We start from the raw sequence: 18,376 nt of genomic DNA, 5'->3' as shown, positions 1-18,376 counted from the left end.
TTCAGCAGACCCTCCACTCTCAGACCTTAGGTATTGGGTTCTCCACCTGGTCTCGCTTGTCACTCACTTGAGGGCCCGGACCTGTGGTCAGGGAACTGCTAAGTCCATATTCCCTTGCGGGGATCCGTGGTGAAAACCTCTCTTTCCGTTAGACTCTGAGCCTCTTTGCGGGTGTTGTCAAGCTAAGCAGACCCCGAGGTCCCTCCGGACTCCTGGAGTGTGACATGTCAGAACTGAAAAGTCAGGTTTTAGCTACCCTGTAATTACTTCTCACCAGAATGGCTTACAAACATGATTTTACCTCCACACAACAGGTCATAAGTTCCCCTTCATCTGCATACCACACATGACTCCTGTAAGCTTCATATAGGAGAAATTATGATATGACATTTTCCTGTGTCACTAGTCCATTAACATATAACAGTTGCCAGTTTCAGCAATCAAGATGCCTAAGTTTGGTGCATATCAATGTAAAAGAGGTATTTCAAAGGCCTCAACTTTTGCGACCTGCCATAAATGTACAAGGTGCTTATCCGTACCCATGTGTCTGGTTCTTATCTACAAAACCATATATGGAGGACAGGGGAGTTTAACATAATCAAAGGGACACATTGATTTAGTTTCAGCTTGAAAGTATTAACATCTGACTGCACACAGAGCTCCTCTGAGCCATATCAAGCTATTGCTAGGAGTTCACAGTCACATATTTGCAGTTTTATGCCTAGAAATTAGCTTTTACATGACAATATACATTTTATATATATATATATATATATATATATATATATATATATATATATATATATATATATATATTTTACGCATTATTTTATTTTACGCTTTATTTATGAGTTGAATAATAATTAACAGTAGTCAACAATAACAGTTCCAGAGAACCAGCAAAGCAATTCAGCAACATACATTTTTTTTTCTTGTACAGAAGAACATATACCAACACTGGGGGGATGACAGACAGACAAGGGGGTGGTGGGAGTGAGGGAAATAGGGAGAGGGCAATAGGAGAGATAATTGGGTGCAAATTAAAGTGCCAAAATATACAAACCACTGTTTGCAATAGGAAACCATTCCAGGATAACTCAGCTTAGTGCCATCTCGGTGTAAAAGTTGTTACTGTGGTGTGAGAGAGGATAGTCAGTCGTCTCTTTAAATTCCAGCCAACTGAACCAAGTGCCTGTAAACTCAGTGTTCAGATTACTGGCCGATAGGATCAGATCCTCCATGGACATATAAAAATCAATGTTATTGAACCACTCAGACAAAGTAGGAGTTGAGGGAGACTTCCAACGGACCGGCATCAGAGACTTTGCTGCATTGTTCAGGTGTTTAAGAAATTATATTTTATAAGAGAAAATGGGAATGCTGGACAACGACAAGAGCCAGAAAACAGGGTCAGTCGGCACATCCGCACCTGTGATCAATTTAGAGAGGTGTATTATTTTGTTCCAATAAGGAGAGATCTTAGGGCAGGACCACCGGATGTGGAGTTGAGAACCTAAATAAGAGTTACATATCAAACAAAGAGGGGATACTGATGGCAAAAATGAATTCAACAATTTGGGACACCTGTACTATTGTGTTATAACTTTGTATTGGGTTTCAACAATAGTGGTGTTTTGTGAACAGACATGAGTAGCCATGAACACTTTCGGCCACTGGATTGGTCCAATAAGCTCTTGTAGATCTTTTTCTCATGAATCTGTGAAACGAGGTTTATATGTGAATTTATCCTCAATGAGTAATTTGTAGATTGTTTAAATAGTATGTTTGGGTGTGCTTTGGAGAGTACACAGGCGTAAGCGGCCTGTTGATTTTAGTTAATGTGACCTTCATGTGGAAAAGAGAACGGAGTTGTAAATATCTCCAAGGCTCGTTGGGAAGCGAGACGTCTGATTGGAGTTCCCATCCTTGAGCAGGTAACTTAATCATTGGATACCGCTCTGAGTCCAAGCAGCTACATTTCATATTTATATACATGTGCCTTGGGGACCACCTCCACTGCAAGTCTTGGGCAGTCCCCTTTACCCTGGGATTGGATGAAGCTTGCTTCCCCTGGGAGGCTGATTCTTCAGCCCTCCCCATAAATATATACGAGTCCCCTGGTTTGATTCAGAAGGGCAGCAGTATGGCACAGACCATACAAGTGATATAAGATATGAAAGCTCTGCTCTTGGATACCGATGAATGATCTGCCCATTGAGAAGTGCATAGTGCTAGTCTTTTAGAGATGGGCGGACTCGGTTTCCTTAAAACCGAACCCACCCGAACTTTGGGTTCTGAGTACCGAGCCGAGTCAAAACGTCATTGTGACGTCGTCGGATCTCGCGAGTTTTGGAATCAATAAATACCCGCCTCCACGGCGATCTAGCACCATTTGAGAGAGGAACAGAGAAGGGTTAGGTCAGAGTATAGAGCAGGCAAAGTGATCGAATAGAAATTGGAGGGTGGTAATCCTAATATATCAGTCATTGCACTGTATTTTTCTGAATTTGCACTACAAAGTGTACATGTACATGCTACCTCTCCTAAAACTAAATGGAAATCACTGGAAATTAGTGAGGTTAACAATAATGTAGGTACAAAGTAATAATGAAATTATGGGATTTTACCCCAAAAATCAAATTTAGTAAAAAAAAATAGCTAAACAAAACCAAAACACGCAAGGGCGGTTTTGGCAAAACCAAAACCCGAAGCTAATCCAGATCCAAAACCAAAACACTGGGGTCAGTGAGCATCTCTATAGTCTTTGAAGTTTTTGGTATGGGTGCAGGCCAACTTCGTCTATTTATTTTATACATGTCTAACTCTAATCATTCATACCACTGTCCATCCAGTGACCTCTGCCTATTATTGTAGCTTCACTATCTATGATGGATGCCCTGTAACATTCAAAATGTATTGTGTGCTTAGTCTTTGAAGTTTTGTATTATGGGTGCAGATCAGTCACCTTCGTCTATCAGCATCAAAATTTATTTATATAGTGACAGCAAATTACATAGCGCTTTATAGTTGGGTATCTACTGTTTCTGTCCATCTAATGACATCTGATTGTTACTGCCTATTCACTCTCCATGATGCATGCTGTCTAACGTTCCAATTTTAGTGTGTGCGTAGCATTTTAACAGATTTTTATCTCTTGCAGCTTACACTAATTTTTATTTGTTGTTTAATTTATCTAATGGGCTTGCTTCAGTTGGTGGCATGGCATTTGACATTTTTTTTGCAGCCACTGCAATGTTCTACATGCAGTCGCTGAATGGCGAAAATGCTCAAAAAAATTCCTCACACACACACAACACCCTTTTATAAATATAGATGTCACTGTATGACCCTTTCAAAAATGAAAAATAGCAATGATTTGAATATTGAAAAGACGGAAATACTGTAATGTAACCTACATTACTAATTAGCAGATGGTGGTGGCTATTTATCCTGTAACTTTGGTCTTTCAGTATAGTTTTAAAGTGATTTCAGTTCATTAACCTGTAGGAAATATCTTTTTACACTTGGAAACATTGAAAACTGTGACAGTTCCTCCGTTATGCAGTATGTCTGCTACTTCATTCAACAACTACTAGTGTGTATTACTTTTAGCTTATTACTTGATTCACTGTGTCATAAGTTTATACTAAATACTATATACTGAGGAGTAATTTTGTATAATTTTACATCACTTTACTTTCACTTCTTATCAGTGACTTATATACACTTTTGGCATCATATTGTTGCTTTTTATTTTACTATTGGTTAATATTGGGATATGAATGACACCCGCACTTTATATTTTCCTGTTCATGCATTTGCCTTCTGTCCTGGCCCTGCTTCTGTACTGTGTATACCACACAGTACAGAAGCAGTACTGTGTTAGAAAAAAAATTCTTCCTCTTCTGTATCTCATGTCATTCTGTCATTGGTGAGCTTTTCATACAAGGACTCATTTAGAGGTGGATGCAAAGTGTTTTTTCTTCACTACACATGTGCATGGAAAATGTGCATCCCCGTGTCCATATTACGCTTTTGTGTATCCTTATAGTCTTCTTGCGTCTGGAGAGCTGCAACTAGGGAGGGAAGCAAAAGAGAAAATATGCAAGTGTGGGGTGGACCAATCAAAAACCAAATTGATAGACTGCGGTAATATAAACAATTGTTTTTTTCACAGATAAATCCGTATAATATAAAAACATAAAAACACTTGCAATATTTTAAAACTAAGCTCCAAGCATATATTGCAAACTGCAAGATAACAGTAAAGTGGAAAAAAAACAGTCTTATTTTGATATTAGAGCTGAGCACACTTATTGTTAGCCTCAAACAGAATGATCTAAATATGTCCCACAATATATGGAAAGTATTGCGATGATATTAGTATTTAACAGGTTCCAAAGTTCTCAAGGAGCTACACCAGCGGTTCCCAAAGTGTGCGCCGCGGCACCCCGCTGTCACAGGGGCGTCACGGCAAGCCAGAGTGAAAAAACAAAACAGAAACCTCACCAATCCGCGCGGCGCCCAGGACCCAGCATCCTCCTCTCTCCTGCAGCGCGCCCGACATTCAGTGACAAGCTGCGGGAGAGAGTAGGATGCTGGGTCCCAGGCGCCGCGCGGATTGGTAAGTTTTTTTGGGGGTTTTCTTTCTCTGGCAGGCCGCGGCAGAGGGGGCAGAGTGAGAGGAGGTAGTATGAGAGAGGGCAGAGGGGGCAGTGTGAGAGGAGGCAGCGTGAGAGAGGGCAGAGGGGGCAGTGTGAGAGGAGGCAGCGTGAGAGAGGGCAGAGGGGGCAGTGTGGGAGGAGGCAGCGTGAGAGAGGGCAGAGGGGGCAGTGTGAGAGGAGGCAGCGTGAGAGAGGACAGAGGGAGCAGTGTGGGAGAGGGCAGAGGGGGCAGTGTGAGAGGAGGCAGCGTGAGAGAGGGCAGAGGGGGCAGTGTGAGAGAGGGCAGAGGGAGCAGTGTGGGAGGAGGCAGCGTGACTGGATGCAGAGGAGGCAGAGTGAGAGGAGGCAGCGTGAGAGATGGCAGAGGGAGCTGTGTGAGAGGGGCAGTGTGACTGGAAGAAGAGGGGGCAGCATGACTGGATGCAGACGGGGCAGTGTGAGAGGGGAGAGCGTGACTGGATGCAGAGGGGCCAGCGTGACGATGCAGAGGGGACAGCGTGACTGGATGCAGAGGGGGCAGCGTGACTGGATGCAGAGGGGGCAGAGTGTGTGGAGATGAAGGAGGGCACAGTGTGAGTTAGCTGTCAATTTTTCTTTGACAGAAATATAATTGAAAAAAATATATAAAAATATTATTGACGCCGGTCAGGAGGCATATCTGTTGCCCATAATATCCAATATATTATTCACTTAATGAAGGGGAACCTCTTCTTTCTACCAACCATAAGGAAAATAAAATAAAATAGAAACACTGAATTTTTCATATCACAACAAACATCTCTACATCAGCAATAAAATATCATCACACCGTTCGCCCTAATGTAATAACTTAGATCCTACAAATCTGTCCTATTATACTGTAGGAAAGAATAGGAGATTCTGAGGTATTAGGGTATTAGGTAGTTAGAAAGAAATGTCTGGTAACTGTACTTTTCTGAGTAGATTAGAGATGTTCCTGAGAGTTGTGGTTGTGGTATTTGAAAATTCTAGGAGCTGTAATAATATACAGAAAGGGATTCTGGGAGTTGGGCATATACAGCAAGGGATTCTGGGAGTTGTGGTTATATACAGCAAGGGATTCTGGGAGTTGGGCATATACAGCAAGGGATTCTGGGAGTTGGGCATATACAGCAAGGGATTCTGGGAGTTGTGGTTATATACAGCAAGGGATTCTGGGAGTTGCAGTTATATACAGCAAGGGATTCTGGGAGTTGTGGTTATATACAGCAAGGGATTCTGGGGGTTGTGGTTATATACAGCAAGGGATTCTGGGAGTTTATGGTTATATACAGAAAGGGATTCTGGGGGTTGTGGTTATATACAGCAAGGGATTCTGGGAAACAGTTGTGAGTGTATAAAGCAAGGGATTTTGGGAGCTGTAGTCATATACGGCAAGGGATTCTGGGAGCTGAATTCATGTATCAGAAACATACTGATTTTTGTACCCCCCTCCCCCCGCAAATGCCCGCCACCCTACTCCTCTGTACACTTCAATTACTATAATATATAGTTTCTAATATAGAACACTAGGTGACGCGACAGATATTGCTGTAGACCTGGCGTACGCAATATATCCCGTTTTCTTTATATAGTGTAATAAAGGGTAAACAGACGACAACAAAATGGTCGCCGCTTTCTTGTACCGAAGACAACCCTTACATTAACACTTTGATTAACACCTAGTATTCAATATAATGGTGCTCTAGTACCGGTGACCTCATACATTCCATATTTGGTCATCGCAGTGACAACATTGCCTTTGTTATCTGCCTGGCAGTCAGGGCTGCAACTACAGAGCAATCTGTCAGCGGGGTGCAGTGATGTACGGTCTGTGCCTGTAAGTGGGAGGGGTGCAGCAGGTGAGTGCTGGTGTGTTCAACTCATGAATATCAATGAGTTATAATGAATATTCAGATCGATGAGAGGGGATTGTGGGAACAGGCTGTATCCATGTCATTCTCATTAATCCACTGTATACATTGTGTCCTGTAATTCTCTAGTCTCAGTCCCTTCATTACACACCTACATTATATACAGCTCATACTCACTGTCATACACCTATATTATCATTCAGCTCATCCCTACAATTTCAAAATGATCTTTTCATTCATTCCTACGCCTTCTATGTAACAGTCCCATCCCTATAACTTCTGTATTGTTACATTCCTACTTATTATATCGTGGAAAAAGTCCAGTAGAAACAGAAATGTTTTCTTTGGCGCTAAATAATCTAAAATAAATATATTCTGTACATAACTGAATGAATAAATAAATAAAAACACAAACATAAAGTCCCAAATGTAGCTGTTCAGAGAAGGAAGGGTCAATCCTTCAACATATGCAAAAAGTTAAACAAGAAAACACAACACTGAACTGCGCAGATAGGACATATAAATCAATAATACACCAATAGAAAATATGTATAAAGCATGAATTAAATCTACTTAAGAAAACACAATAAGTTTAAAATCACACCATTTAATTATCAATAATATAAAAACACATATCATAATGTAACACAATATAATTAAGCATATGAAAAAAAAAAAAATAAAGAATGAAAAAGAATATATATATGTATATATATATATATATATATATACAAGTTAACCCGTGCATGATACTCATGCATTCTAGTCAAATCGAGCTACTTAAGGTGTTAAAAAGGTTCTTGTCATGCATTTGGGGCTAGGCCAGGCCTCCTCATGGGAAGAGCGTTACTTCCCAACGCAAGTGCCTTTTTTAACGTGGTTTTGTCCACATGTCACCACCTCATCATTCTTCTCCATCACCTCATCCTTCATTTTCATCGCCACATCTATCCAGATGTCTATCCAGACACAGGGATCTCTCTCAGCGGTCCTGAGTATCACACTCCTCTCGCTCTGTCACCCCCGGCAACCACCAACCACTCCCCACTGTCACCCCCGGCAACCACCAACCACTCCCAACTGTCACTTCTCCTTGAAAAAATATATATATATTTTTTTTAAATCTTTATAAACACTTTTAACAATTAACAAATTAAAAACATCTTAGTATACCAAGTTTCAGCCCTTTCTGATTTTTTCCCCCCACACACACTAAGAACTTAGTAGGTCAGTGTATAACTCCGCCCAGCAGGTGGCGCTGCAGCTTGGTTTTATTTTTCCCACACACAGACAGACTTAACACACGCCACTAAGCATTTATATTATAGATAGATATATATATATATATATATATATATATATATATATTATATATATATATATATATATATATATATATATATATATATATATCCCGATAGAATATAAACTAAACAGGCGCTCCAAAGTGCAACGTGCAAATAGAATTATTTTTTTATACTTAGTAAATGAGTTGGCAGCTCCCAAACTATTCGTCACCTATCTGCAAGTGTCAGCCTAACAAGTAAAATACAAAAGAGAAGTGGCTCCACACATAGTGCATTAATTGTGAAACATAATCAAGATAAACTCCACAAATATAATATTCCTGTACCAGAGGTGTAAATAATGCAAGCTTGGATCATATACTGATGTATCCCATCAAAGTAACAGTTGTAGTGGACCACTGAAGCACAAGGATCTGTGAAGGGGGCAAGGAGTCCTCCAAAAGGAACACAGCACTGAAGCTCCAGATGGCTGAAACTCAGAAACGGCCACAATAGTATAATACCATCAGACAAAGTGACTGATACGTACAAAGTTTATTTAGAACACAAGGCTAATTGCCCCACACTGCAGCTCAAGTATAAAATGCCTGTACATAAAATAAAATATAAAACAGCTTATCTGTCCTCTCCTCATATGTAGATGGAAATCAGTGAGGCAATACTGGCCAGTGTACCCCACACTAGCACACGAGTCAGGAACAGCAAGCAGACCAACACGATATTCCCGACGCGTTTCGTCCTCCAATGGCAGACTTTCTCAAGGGGTCCCCTTGAGAAATCACAAGGCTTTTCTCTGATGACACCACAGGTGTTTTGAGCCATTTCATATTGAATTGCATCTTCTATCTGAAGTACTGAGAGTTACTGCAGTAAGTTGGGCGACCCAGCATAATTATTTTAAGAAGTCAAATAATGTTTCTTCATTTATATATAATCAGTGGAGTGACTCTTTACCATATTGCTAAATTCTCTTGTAAATTATAAATATATGAGATCCCCATTTTGGTAGTGATTTAATTCAGTTTGACATCTTTCTTCAGTATTAACTGGCCAACTTTAGGTCATTATAACTAATAAATCTTGTTTGGTAAATTTTGGTGCTAGGATTGGCTTCAGATTAGGAGTTTACCTCATTAAAGTTTTACATCTTTATTTAGAGAGGGCGCCTCTGGGTCAGCAGTCACCAACTCCCACCAGAACCAGAGCCTGTAGGATGGACAAGGACAGGAGTCACATGAGTGAGATGATATTGAATTACACCCTGGAGATCATCTATCTGCTGATTGGAGAGGTGAGGGATTCTGGGAATGTCACAGTAACATAGCTCTTATATATGTTTGTTCAAGTACAATAAAGTACAATAACATGTAAACAATAAACAGAGCAAAGTAATTTACTATGATAAACTTGTAAAACAACATGTCTGAAAAAACTAGGCATATTTTAAGAGAGAAACAAATATTTCAAGCTATTTTTTTGTAGACAACTGAAAGATGAAGGTGTGTGTGTGGGGGGGGGGGGGGATTTAAGGAAAGAAGACAAGACACAAGAGGAAGTAAGCAAATAGCAATGATAGGGTGGCAAGAGGGTAGAGAAATAGGTTAGATCCAGGCAGAGAGCTTTAAGTGATGATTCCCGATATGAGCTAATAATAAGTTACAAATGAAAGGGTAATTGCAAATTAAAGTGAACTACCCATAGTTCCCAAATCTTACAGAGTGATTAAGAAGAATTATTCAAGATCAAGTCACGTATTCCATATGGTATACATGAAAAAATGGTTTAGTACAACTTGGTGGGAGGGGTGAAGGAGATTTGCAATCAGCTGACAGGTAGCCACAGAGGTAATCTGTTTTATTAGCTTATTTTGGTGTTGAGTTGCTGAGGAAAAAATATTTGGGGAAGAAGTGGTTGCAGCAGCATGGTGGTAATAGTAATGGGGGTTGTTTGTAAGATGTGTCTTAATTGTAAATATTGATAAAATCCCTTGGAGGAGATGGCAAGTTTATCCTGGATATCACAAAAAGTAGGGAAGGTTTGGAGAAGGGATAAGCCATTTACAACTTGTGCACAGCTGGGTTCCCATAAATGAAAGGAAAGTGAATGTTTCTTGGTGCATAATTAGGATTACCCCAAACTGGAACAACGATACAGTGGGATGGTTTTTAATTGAGGGGGTCCGTTAATGTTTGGGAAACCAAAGATGTGGCGTTAGAGTAGACAAAGAACCACTTCCCGCTTCAATTGAAAGCCAGAGTCGGTAAAGGTGGAAAGCTAAACAATTCTGATTACAATACAGTATGTCTAAGCCGCCTCTTTGTGATGATCTTTGCAAAATATTGAGTCAGATTCTAGGCAGCTTCTGGGCCTAAATAAAATGGGATGTATAGTGACAGCGATGTTTGAAGGCCAAAGGAGGGTTATGAATGGAAAGTGTCTGGAAGAGAAAGATATAATCTTGGCAGTATATTCATTTTAATAGAATTTATACAACCAATAATAATAAATAATAAGATGTAGGAAAGATCCAGAAAAGAAAGAGAAACATAAAAATTTCAGATTATCACAACAGCCGTCATAACCGAGTAACCCTTTAATTTAATTAAATGGAATACAGAGATGGTTTTTCTCTGACTGTATAGGCTAAGAGAGTATCTGGTTATACTGACTTGCTTTCAAATGTGTGCATTGCTCTTTTAGAGAGGAGGGTGTTTAGTTGACTTTTGAGTGTTGACATTATAGAAAGTAAAGAAGGAGATGTACAAGATTTATGGTTAGGAGAAAGGACTAGCTGCTTTTCTATGGTTGAAATTACTAGTGTTGCTTTCCTCTTTAGGTTCGCAGCTAAGCTAATGAAAGTGCCCTCAAATGGTAGCTTTGTGAGCTTCCCACCACCTGCTAGGAAGAGGTGTCCTTTTACAAATTAAATTGAAGGGATGTCTCAATGACTGTGCCAACCTCTTGTGTAATAAATGGGTTATGGAGAGGAGATTCTTTGAGATGCCAACAATATTGTTTCAGGGGAGAATAATCGTATAGTCGCATGAAATTAAACATAGATCGGTCAAAATAGGGTTTATTAGTGACTTACTAGGGGTGATTCAATTAGATGCGAATCGCAGGTTATTTTACTACGTGAAATGTCATTCAGTTACACCCCTGTGAAGTTACTAAAGTGGTGTGAGGGAAGATATTCAGGCTATGAATTACAAGATTTTGTGGATTTGTTTTGGATCAAGATGAAAATTTGAGTTATTCTTTGACCGATAACAAACACAAGGACATTGAATTTCAAAGTAGTTCATTTTAGACTTAGTTAGAAGGTAGGGCAGTTAAACTTAAAAAAACACTAGTGGGAGGCTATTCAGTAAGATATAGTGCATTCACCAAGTCTCAATAACAAGTCCAGTACTGTAGGTGTTCTTGTGCACAAGAACAAAACCTTTCAAAGCAAGCTGATGGCAGAATCAGTCCTTGGATATTGATTATCAGATGTTTGCAAACCAAGAACAAATAACTTGGTATTAAGTTCCTGCAATGCCCTCCATTGGGCTAAATGTGGCACCAGGCAGTGAGAGCTAGTAAAAAGATTCAGGATTGTTTTCTTTTGGGCTGGATGGAGGCTCGGGTTATGAATTCTGGTGTTGTGGCCTCTAAAAAATACCCTACCTTTGGGTTAGTGTGACCTTGAAATTACCCTTCCTTTGGGTTAGAGTGACGGAAACCCAAACAGCTCATCTTGAAGTTTAGACCACGGATGTCGATAGCCTTTCTGTAGGACACTTTCCCCCAGGCTCCAGCTGATCCAGGGTATATAGTAGGCTGGTTTCTCAACAGTTTTGTGTAGTTTGTAGCCAGGAACTTGCATCAGGTAAGGACAACCAGTGCTCGATGTAGATGAGAGCCACTTGTCGTTGAAGTTGCAGTGGCTGCAGCAAGGCCACATGAAGCCTGTCAATGCACATCTCTATTGCTATGCTGGTAAGGCTGCTTGAAGTTCAGGTAAGTGTCGATTGTCAATAAATGGAATCCACAGCTTTCCAATATGTCCTATGTACTCATCAGTAACGGAAAACTGGATTGGGAAAAGGTGATCTCCGATATTTATTTAAAGATTTTGTATATGCTTGTCCAGAGCCAGAATGAAATGTGTCCTATTGCTGTGGCCACAAGCCCAGCTCTTATCTCTATAAATAAAACAGGGACCTAACTGGTGAGATGCAGTAATATGGGTAAGGCTAGGTACACACTACAGAAGTTATCTCCCCATGTGTTCTAATGATTTTACCAACGACTGATTAAAAAAAAGAAAAGTCCCGATCAGTATGCCGATCTATGTGTACACATTTATACACGTTTTACAAGATTTACCTTCAAATCGACTGATATGAATGAGTTCTCTGTACAGCGCTGTGGAATCAGTGGCGCTATATAAATAAATGGTGATGACGATGATGAAATCTGTGCTCATCTATGATAACCATCAGGTGAAAACATTATTACTCTGCAAACTCAATGGAGATCCTGATCGTGAGTGCATACACAATGCAGGATTGGAACATTGTTCTATTGCTGAACAAGATTTTCAGTTCAGTTTAAAAATCTTGATCAACGATTTCATGTGCTTTGGAACGATAATCGTTCATCGTACCAGGGTACACACTACTGTAATATCCGGCCAGTCAGTCGTTTATCGTCTGTTTGGCCCAATAATCTGCTGAAAACACTGTCATCTGTTCCTAGCCTAAGTCAGAAAAACTTCAGTCCTCAGTACACATTATCCTGCAACCTGTGTGTAGTCAGACATGCAAGTAAACTTTCCTACCCTCCAATAAACCAGACTGGGATAGATGTCTGAAGCATATTAATTTATTGAAGCAATAGGTTGGTAAAACTGAAAGAAAAACTGACAAGAGGGTATACAATTACAACATGCACACCTGCTCCAAAATTCCTCCACAGACCTTCTTACATCCCCCCCCTCACAAACCTCTTCACATGTCCCTTACAATCTCCACATACTTACCTGCTAGAGTCCGCACAGGAAAGAAGGGGAGAATGTTGTCCAAAACGCACTGCACTAACTTCTCCTTTGATTGGTTGTGCTGCCTGATTTCCCTGCAGTGTGCAGAGGAGGTCACATGATGTGGCAGCCAGCTACTCATGTTCAATCTTATTCTCTACTTGAGTGAGATCGGGAACAGCAGGCTGGGGCTGCAGGCGAAGGCTCGGACCTCAGGACATCTGTTGCCCACCATTGTCTCAAAGGATCAAAACACTGCTTATAATGCAGCCAGCCACTAGAAGGAGCTCACAAAATGTCGGTACACATAACAGGAAATGAATGGTACTGAAGACATGACACTATTAATAGAATAGAAAGTTGCCCGTAAAGAGTGAAAGATCCTGTGATTGTCCGAGCCATCACTCTTCTCTAAATTAATATACAGGGACCTAACTGGAGAGGTGGGGGACTTTGGTAATGTAATAATGACATCACTCTTTTTCTTCCTGGCTACACAAAAAAACAAAAAGTTATTTCAATGGGTTGACCGACTTGCAAAAGACATGTAATGTTTGGGGGGACTTTAACGTTATTCTAATTGTTATTCTTGACCCCTTCGACTTGATCAGAGAATCTCAAGAACTTCCGATACTAATCTCCCAGTTCAGCTTCCACTACACTTGGTGTCTCAAAAACTCAACAACCAGGGATTATACTCACTACTCGGCCCCATCCATTATACCTCTGCATAGACATGCTGTCTGTTTCTTCATCTCTTACACAAAGAGTTATTTATGCAGATATAAAACCTCTCACCTGGATGGATCATGCAGCTGTGTTTGTATTTTTTTAAAACTTTTTTTAGTTCGTGACACATGCCACACATTGGCGGTTAGATGATCCCCTTCTATTAAACAAGGCAAGAGCTTATGGAATCTACAACCAGGTTTTCTTTACATTAACAGTAAAGTAGCATCGGAAACATGCTTCCAGTTCTGCTCTTCGAAAGTCATCTGCCCAAGAAATCTCTACTTTAAAGTCCCAAATTGCCTCACTTCTTAAGCAATATGCAAATGACAAATGAACACCTTTAAAGAGTAACTAAACTCTCTACTGTCAGAAAAAAAAATCTGCTTCCACTATTAAGAAGTTGCAGCAGGACCCTTTTGATAAAGCAGATACATCTGACTCAATATTGGCCAACAAGCTTCAGCAAAAAATCAACATCATTTATAAACACAATTAAATTACAAAATTACACTATTTTTGTATGATCCCTACAAAATATTCAAGGCATGTCAGAATTATTGTGGAGCACTATATAAGCTTCTCAATACATCTGACCTCAAGCACCAGGATAGTGTGTTGGATGCATATGTCTCAATGAATTTCTTACTAAAGATCTCTCGGGAAAGCAAAGGGAGGATACGACACAAGCCTTCAAATTGTTCAAAAAAATCTCCTCAGCACCTGACTCTGATGGCCTTACCCTCCAATTTCATAAGAAATTCACTAGTATCGTTGCCCCAACGGCTAATGGATCTATTTAACTCCATCCTAGATGGAGCCTTTGATCCAGCCAACTTGAAGGCCAACATACTGGTAATCCCAAAGCCCGGATGCGACCCTGTGTAGCAATTATAGGCCCATCTCTTTATTAAATGTTGACCTAAACATTTTCACACAAATCCTAGCCACCCATCTCAACCAAGCCTCTGCCACCTGACCCACAAGTGATATAATTTATACTATAGAGAAATAAAAGGGTCCCACTGTCCTCATGGCCCTCAAGGCTGAAAAAGGATATTCTAGTCATTCCTGTTTTGCCTTCTAACCGCAATGGGCTTCTCTGGTAAATTCATCAATGATATTTCTACCCTATGCCATATCCCCTCGGCGACCATCTGAACGGCATAATGTCAGCCACCTTTTAAAATATCTAACCGAACAAAACAAGGCTGTCCCCTCTCACTATTGATATTCGCACTAGTGATTGATCCTTTGGCTATTAAGATACATACCAGTTCATTGATCACTGGCATTTCCACTGCATCCTCAATGCACAAGATTTCTCTGTATGACGACAACATCAGTTGTCCATCACTGATCCGCAGACATCTCTTCCACACCTGTTACCTGAAATTGAGCTAAATGGCTCTCTTTCTGAATATACACAAATCAGTAACAACATTAAAACCACTTAAAAAGTGAAATGTATAACATTGATTATCTCCTTACAATGGCACATGTCAAGGGGTGGGATATAGTAGGCAGCATGTGAACAGTTCTTGAAGTTGATGTGTTGTAAGCAGGAATAATTGACACGCACAAGGATCTGAGCGACTTTGACAAGGACCAAATTGTGATGGCTAAATGACTGGGTCAGAGAATTTTCAAAACGGCAGCTCTTGTGGGGCGTTCTCGGTATGTAGTGGTTAGTACGTACCAAAGGTGGTCCAAGGAAGTAAAACCCGTAAATCCGGCTACAGTGTCATGGTCGCCCAAGTCTCAGTGATGTGTGTGGGGAACGAACGTTAGCCAATCTGATTTAATCCCACAGAAGAGCTACTGTAGCGCATATTACTGAAAACGTTAATGCTGGCTATGATAGAAAGGTGTCAGAACACACAGAACATCACAGCTTGCTGCGTATGGTGCTGCGTGGCTGCAGACAGGTCAGAGTGCCCATGCTGATCCCTGTCCACCGACGGAAGCGCCTTCAATGGGAACATGAGTACTAGAACTGGACCATTGAGCAATGGAAGAAGATGGTCTAGGTTGATGAATCACTTTTTCGTTTACATCATGTGGAAGACCAGGTGTTTGAGTGTCATTACCCTGGGGAAGAAATGGCACCTGGAGGCACTATTGAAAGAAGGCAAGTCGGAGGAGGCTGTGTGTGCTCTGGGAAATGTTCTGCTGGGAAACCTTGAGTCCTGGCATTCATGCGGATATTAGTTTGACACATACCATTTACCTAAGCATTATTGCAGACCAAGCTCTGTACTTGTAGCTTCTTTTTGGCCCTCTCGGTCAAACCCCAATACACTGTAGCACAGTATCTGCTTTGCCAGTGCTTTGTACTTGAGAAACAGAGGAGTCCTGGGAAAAACTGTTTCAGTGAGCAACTCCTGGTTCTCTACTATGGAGAAAGCAGTTCAGTAGAATTTTTTACAATTAACCAGGATTAAAGCTTAAACTAAAACAGAGATCAAACTGGTGAGGTGAGGAGATTGTGAGAATGTCACCATTGTTTTCTGTCTCTTAATAAAATGTGGACCTGACTGGAAAGGTGAATGATTTTGGCAATGCTTTTATCTCATCCACTGCTCAGAGACTTTACAAGAATTCATACTTAATATTTTTTTCAATCCATAGGATTTTACAGTGGTGAAGAAGACATCTGGTGAGAGTGTGACCTCCGGCAGCTATCCTTGTGTATTAGGAGGATTGAGCTGGACCCAGAGCCCCATCACGGTGCATCCACCTCACTCACTGATACATGAGAGAAACAATGACCAGAGGATTCTAGAACTCACCAACAAGATCATTCAGCTGCTGACTGGAGAGGTGACTGCTGGGAATGGGACATTATACAGTAACACCAGGGGATGTGTCTGGGTGATGACTGTATCATTGTGTGTGTCAGGTTCCTATAAGGTGTGAGGATGTCACTGTCTATTTCTCCATGGAGGAGTGGGAGTATCTAGAAGGACACAAGGGTCTGTACAAGGACGTGACGATGGAGAATCATCAGCCCCTCACATCACTGGGTAAGAGGAGACTTTAAAGTATTGTAAAGGAGAGCACATATATTCTTATAAACCCATATAAACAATGTATTCAGTCAATGTATGTGTGTTTCCTACAGATGGATCCAGTAACATAAATATCCTGGAGAGATGTCCCAGTCCTCTTTATTCCCAGGAATGTATAGAGGAAAATCACAATATCCCACTTGATGATCAGGTAGATGAAATTGATGGATTTACCAGAGAAGAATTCTAGATCATATGAACTGATATCCTTCTTTGTGCTACACCTGCAGCCTAGGTATACCTCTCCTCATGCATACTCTCTAATGTCCCACAATGTTACCATACTGCAGCTGCTCACTGCCAGTTTGGGAGAGGAGAGCTCTGCCAACAAGAACTGATGTGGAGATTCAATCTTTTAGTATTTAAATAGCGATTGTGGTGCATTATTGGAGAAGTGTGTCATTATTCATATTTACTACACTACCCTCATCTTCTTTACATCAATAACGGAGAAGATTGGTCCTGAAGTACTGTAAACGCTCCCCTCTCCACCCAACTGAAGAGATACCTGAGGGAGGTATGTCTATCTACCAGGGGTTGTACAATGGCTTTTATCTTATTTCATTATATCACACATGTTCATTGTATATTACTTAGGAAGAAGCCATGATTGTTATTAAAGTAGAAGATATAGAGGAAGAAGAGATGTATGTGAGGGGTGATCAGCAGCGTAAGGAGATGGCAATCCCTACAATTATTAGCAATGGTGAGTAATGAACACTAAATGCAGAAAAGTGTCACATATTCTCCTTGTTCAGTCACTACAACAGTCTCTTATTCTACATCCTTCTATGTCTGTACACACTAATGAGGAAAAGGTATCTGCTCAGTGGGGGAGTCAGGAACCATCAGACTCTATTAGACTCTTGCTCTCCTCACATCATTTCATTGTGAGCTACCAGACAGCTTCAATGTGATTTTTATTCACAGACCCCAGAGTCACCATAGTGACATTTCCCAAAAGCCTCTCTGTGCATTATCAAATAAGAGATCACTCACATATCTGTGTATGTGATACTCAGTACTGAATATATTGCCTCAGTTTAGCCTCATCCATACTGTATACCAACACTACAATTGTCTACATATGTAGACTTAATATTCAAGTTGTCTTGTCTCTGCTTTCTAGACTTTTTGTGTACTGCCCATAGGGAAGCTTCCTTCTCACCTCCAGACACATATGCTCTGGATGTCCTCCATACTGCTCAGTATGTGTGGTGCTAGTGTGAGCTTAAGGTCCATTTATCTGCTGCTTTCCTCTCCTAGTTATTTGTGACCAAAATGTTGGAGGACCTTACCTGCCTTTCTATAGTGTGTAGGCTATGCTGCTGTTTGTTTTGGGAGTCTCTTCACTTCTCCTGGCTGCACCTTGTGTTAAGTTCATACATTAATGGAACTGCCAACAGTGCATCATGTACGTATATTGTATGCTGTCCTTCTCTGACAAAACTCCTAGTTCTGTACTGGTAAACCCTTGGGGCTCACTGGCATTACACCCAATATTGCGTTGTACTTGGTGCTTAGGGATAGATTAGTCACCACTCTTTTTCGATGCCTGGAGCATTGAATATTCTGTGATGTCTAATTAATGCTTCCTTTGGAGTTCACTTAAAGGTTTCCTTTCCTCAGGAATAGTGTAACTTATTGCCGTATGTTTCCTTTCCTTTTTACAGTCTTGTTGACTTTTGCATGCTTGCGTGCTCTGTTGGCC

The 18,376-nt window shown here is 40.6% G+C and overlaps 1 protein-coding gene across 5 annotated transcripts in view; it reads left to right on the top strand.

The window, feature by feature from the left end:
• LOC142159828 (uncharacterized) overlaps nucleotides 1–18,376 on the top strand; it is a 111,848-nt gene that overhangs the window by 90,920 nt on the left and 2,552 nt on the right. The window contains exons 1-7 of one of the 5 annotated variants that reach the window (XM_075214605.1): nucleotides 6,115–6,523; nucleotides 8,483–8,711; nucleotides 9,000–9,133; nucleotides 16,226–16,417; nucleotides 16,497–16,620; nucleotides 16,719–16,816; nucleotides 17,263–17,371. In XM_075214605.1, the coding sequence (XP_075070706.1) occupies nucleotides 9,056–9,133; nucleotides 16,226–16,417; nucleotides 16,497–16,620; nucleotides 16,719–16,816; nucleotides 17,263–17,371 (601 nt within the window). In that variant the 5' untranslated portion in view covers nucleotides 6,115–6,523; nucleotides 8,483–8,711; nucleotides 9,000–9,055. Of the gene's footprint in view, nucleotides 1–6,114; nucleotides 6,534–8,482; nucleotides 8,712–8,999; nucleotides 9,134–16,225; nucleotides 16,418–16,496; nucleotides 16,621–16,718; nucleotides 16,817–16,861; nucleotides 17,183–17,262; nucleotides 17,372–18,376 lie in introns of those variants that run through there. The other 4 variants (XM_075214606.1, XM_075214607.1, XM_075214604.1 and 1 more) reach the window with 4 other exon arrangements.

Source organism: Mixophyes fleayi, chromosome 6 (genome assembly GCF_038048845.1).
Source record: "Mixophyes fleayi isolate aMixFle1 chromosome 6, aMixFle1.hap1, whole genome shotgun sequence".
In the NCBI taxonomy this organism is placed as follows: domain Eukaryota; kingdom Metazoa; phylum Chordata; class Amphibia; order Anura; family Limnodynastidae; genus Mixophyes; species Mixophyes fleayi.
The sequence above is the reverse complement of the archived record's forward strand: the minus strand, read 5'-3'. Positions and strand labels throughout refer to the sequence as shown.